Below are 4665 nucleotides of genomic sequence, written 5' to 3' on the forward strand. Positions count from 1 at the left end.
CCAAATGCTTCTTGAGCTCAGACAGGCCTGGTGCTGTGACCACTTCCCTGGGAAGCCTATTCCAGTGCTCAGTCACCCTCTGGGGGAAAAAACCTTTTCCTAACATCCCACCTAAACCTCCCTGACTCAGCTCCAGCTGTAGAGTCCTGTCACTTCTAGTCACAAGAGTGAAGAGATCAAGTACCTGCCGCTCCACTGCCCCTCAGGAGGATATTGAAGACCCCACTGAGGTCTGACCTCAGTCTCCTTTTCTCCAGGCTGAACAAACCAAGTGCCCTCAGCCGCTCCTCATAAGGCCTTCCCTCCAGATCCTTCCCCATCCTCATGACCTCCTTTGGACGCTCTGTTATGGCTTCATGTCTTTTTTATATTGTAGTGCCCCAAAGTGCCCCAGAACTTGAGGTGAGGCCACCCCAGTGCAGAGCAGGACAATCCCCTCCCTGACCCGGCTGGCAATGCTGGGCCTGATGCCCCTTAGGACAGGGTTGGCCCTCCTGGCTGCCAGGGCACTGCTGACTCATGGCCAACTGGCCACGCACCAGGACCCCCAGGGCCCTTTCCTGCAACTGTTCTCCAGCCTCTTGTTCCCAGTCTATACACACAGCCAGGGTTGCCTGGAGGAGGAGGAGGAGCAGGTGGAGGAAGAATGCAGCAGGAGGAGGAGTAGCGGGAGGAAGAACAGGGATAGCAGAGGAAAAGGACCAGGAAGAGCAGGAAGGTTGCTGTTCTGCTGCTGACTGTATCAGCAGACCCCCCACCCCCGGGAGCATCGCCCCTCCCTCCTGCATCTCAAAGGTGAGTGGGGAGAGGGAGCTCACCCCAGATGTCTTGGGGGATTTCTGGGGGTTTTTCGGGGGAGACGTTTGGATCTTTGAAGACTCCAAAATGAGCCGCAAATGCCCCTCAGGGGGACACTGGGGTTCCCGTTAGGTGTTTTTTGAGGGTCCCCAAAAAGCTGCTGGCAGAGTCCCGGCAGTGGGCGGGAGGATGTGTGTCCCCCCCCCCCCAGTGGGGGTTGGTGTTCCTGGGTCAGGCCCTTCATTGCCAGCCTGGAGCATGGAGAGGGGGGACCCCTGAGACCCTGAAACGGGGGCCCTGGAGAGGGGACCCTCAGGACCCCTAGCAGTCTGGACAGGGGACACCGCAGAAAGGGGAGACCCCTGGGACACCAAAGTAGGGATCCCAGAGAGGGGAGATCCCTAGGATTCCCAGGATCCCCAGCAGCATGAAGAAGGAAGGACCCCAGAGAGGGGGGACCCCTGGGACTCCTTGCACCCTGTAGCAGAGAATGAGGGGAGAAGGTACCCCTGGGACCCCCAAAACCCCCAGCATCCATAAACGGGGGGACCCCAGAGAAGGACTGCCCCCAGAATTCCAAAGGGAGCAGACCAGAGAGGAGGGACCCCTGTGTTTCACAGCACCCCTTACAGCCTGGAGACGGGGAACTCCCAGAACCCCAAAGCGGAGAGACCAGAGAGGAGGAATTTCTTGGGAGGGTTTTATTTCACTGAATCTTGAACTTTTGGAGTTTTGGGGGGGTAAATTTTGGTGTTTTGGAGGTTTTTTTGGCTAAATCATGGTATTTGGGGATTTTTTTTTTTCTTTTTGAAGGTTTTTTTTATGAGTATTGATGATTTGGAGGGGTTTTTAGCTGAATCATAACCTTTTGGGATTTTGGGGGCTGTGTTGGTGTTTTGGGGATATTTGTTGGGCTGAATCTTGGTGTTTTGTAGGTTTTTGTGGACACAAGATGCCTGGTGACTTCTAGAGATGGACTTGGGCAGGAGGAACCTCCAACTCACACCTCGTTTTTCCCCCAAAATAGGATTTCTCCTTCCCAAAGCTTGACCAAATAGAGGAGGAAGCTGCGAGGAAGAGGAAGATGCCACAGGACCCCAGGCAGTTGAGGAGGAAGTCAGTGCCCCTTTACCCCTGTTTTGTATCTCCCAGCTGAGCATGGCCCCCGGCTGCAGGACAACCCCACTGCTACTGCTGTCCTGCCGGGGATGGATTTGGGGGGATCTCCTTGCCCTTCTCTCTGGCACAGAGTGAAATCCCCTCCCTGTCCTTCTTCCTTCCTATCCTTCCTTCCTTGCTTTCCTTATTCCTTTTCTTTCCTTCTTCCTTTTCCTTCCTTCTCCTTTTTCCTCCCCCTCCTTCTTCCTTCTGCTTTTTCCTTGCTCTCCTTGTTCCTTCTTCTTCTCCTTCCTTCTCCTTCCTTTCTCTCCTTACTCCATTTTTTTCCTGTTCCTTCCTCTCCTTCTTCCTTTTGTTTGTTTCTTCTTCTCCCTGCACCTTCTTCTCCTCCTTCCTTCTCCTTTTTCATTCCTCCTCTTCTTCCTTCTTTTTCCTTTCTCACCTTCTTCCTCTCCTTTTTCCTCTCCTTGCTCCTTCCTCTCCTTGCTTCCTCCTCAACTTGTTCCTTCCTCTCCCTCATTCCTTCTTCTTGTTCCCTTTTCTCCTTCTTCCTTCTCCTTGTTCCTTCCTCTCCTCTGTTCCTCCCTCTCCTTGTCTTTCCTCCCCCAGACAACAACTTGAGGACAGAGACCATGAAGGACAAATCCCCCTGGCAGAACCTCATGGAAGAGGCTCTTTTGAACAGCTCCACTGTGCAGGAAGGCAACGGGGAGGAAAAGCCACAAACATTCCCCATGGGAAAGGGCTCCAAACCCACTCCATAGTGCTTCGAGGAGGAAAGACCCCCCATGTGCTGGGAAGGTGGCTGGAGCTTCAGCCAGAGCTCTGATCTGGTGGTCCATGACCAGCTTCACAGCAGAGAGAAGCCCTTCACGTGCTTGGAATGTGGGAAGAGCTTCAGCTGGAGGTCCCACCTGATCCGCCACCAGAAGATCCACACCGGGGAACAGCCCTACACATGTGGGAAGAGCTTCAACCAGAGCTCTGACCTGGTGGTCCACCAGCATCGTCACACTGGGAAACGGCCCTACAAGTGCTTGGAATGTGGGAAAAGCTTCAGCCAGAGCTCCCACCTCCTCACCCACCGTCGACTGCACACAGGGGAACGACCCTACAAGTGCCTGGAATGTGGGAAGAGCTTCAACCGCAGCTTCGGCCTTGTCATCCACCAGCATATCCACACCGGGGAACGGCCCTACAAATGTCCTGAGTGTGAGAAGAGGTTCCAGACCAGCTCTGATCTCCTTCTGCATCAACGAATGCACACAGAGGAGAGGCCCTTCCGCTGCACCGACTGTGGGAAGGGCTTTGTCCGCAGCTCTGACCTCATTAAGCACTGGCACATCCACACCGGGGAGAGGCCCTACAGGTGCTTGAAGTGTGGGAAGAGCTTCAACCAGAGCTCTGCCTTGACCTCACACCAAAGGACCCACTGGTAAGGGAAGCCATTTGAGTGCCCCAACTGCGGGAAGAGCTTCGTCCGCTGCTCCAACTCCATCACCCGTCGGAGGACCCATGTTGGATGATCCGCAGTGACTCACATTGGGCAGAGACCTGGTGGGTAAAGGCCTGTTGACCAACGTTTCTGGTGACCCATGTTCCTTGTAACCCACTGTGGTAGTGCTTTACCGCCCCCCCCCCCAGGCCTCGCTATGATCTGAGAAATGCTCGTTAGGCCTTGGCCTTGATGAACAGCCCCTGGGCTGAGCTGCTTTTGAGCTGCTCAGAAACACTGTCTGCTCATAGGAACTGGTGCTGTCTAATGGGGTCCTGCTTTTCTTAACCAACGGCCTTGGAAACTTGTTTTTCTTGCCCGCAGAACAACCCAAGTGGAATGGTATTTTTGTTCTCCAACTTTCAGAGAAAGTCCCTAACCTGAACTGGGGCCAGGATGGACAATTCCTGTGCCTTAAAGCCCCCTCTGCGTGGACCCCATAACCAGCGGTGCTGATTGAGACCCTTTGAGCTCTCTGAAGCTGCAGCAGCTGCAACAGCAACCTCCCTTTGCTTGGGCCTCTCAGAGCCTCCAACTCTCCCATTTGCTGCACTCGGAGGATTCTGACTGACAGCAGATCCGGGGCTGATCCCTCTCACTCCTTGAGGCTCAGCTGTTCTTCTGAGAATGTGCAATGCCATCCCAAGGGAGGATTTTCCTGAATCCCAAGGGAATTGTTCCCAGGTACCTTGTCCAGACTCTTTCTGTCTGTGTGAGTGTGAATCTGCCATAACAAATATCCCGGGAACGCTGCTCTCCTGGATTCTTCAGCACTTCAGATTGTAAGTCGGTCAGGCCTGTAAGTGAGTTACTGTTATGGTGTCGTAAATTCTATATGAATACTTTGCTAAATTGTTTGACTTCAGTTATCAGTTAAGTGCTGTTAAGTTAAGTACTGTTGGGCCTCTAGGCATAAACTGTTGATCAAGTTCAGGCTCAGTTTAGCATGGTGGCAGCTGCGGCAGGGGCCTGACCCTGCCCGGGATGGCTGATGCCACCTGCCTGCTCCTAACTGGGTCAGACTGGTACTCCCAGTGCTGTGTGGGCCAGGGTCGCTTTTGGGGACCCCCCCCAGCACTGCCCGGCTGCTTTTGGGGTGCCAGCACCTGCCCAGTGCTGGGGAATGGGCTGTGTAGGAGGAGTTGGGGCCAGACTGTTGGTGCTGGGAACCCCCCTGGCTGCGGGCGAGGGGAACTCGGAGGAGCAGGAAGGGGAGAGACAGTGGGAAAGCAGGAGGAAAGAGGGAGTGGGAC

At 54.4% G+C, this 4665-nt stretch overlaps 1 protein-coding gene across 1 annotated transcript; it reads left to right on the forward strand.

Moving 5' to 3' along the window:
* Positions 1–2705: 2705 nt before the first annotated feature.
* LOC113940551 (zinc finger protein 572-like) lies at positions 2706–3356 on the forward strand. The gene has a single exon (XM_027631706.1). It carries the CDS (start codon positions 2706–2708, stop codon positions 3354–3356), a length of 651 nt encoding a protein of 216 aa, XP_027487507.1.
* The last annotated feature ends 1309 nt before the right edge of the window (positions 3357–4665 follow it).

This window comes from Corapipo altera, unplaced genomic scaffold, assembly GCF_003945725.1.
Source record: "Corapipo altera isolate COAL_440 unplaced genomic scaffold, ASM394572v1 61520, whole genome shotgun sequence".
Classification (NCBI taxonomy): Eukaryota; Metazoa; Chordata; class Aves; order Passeriformes; family Pipridae; genus Corapipo; species Corapipo altera.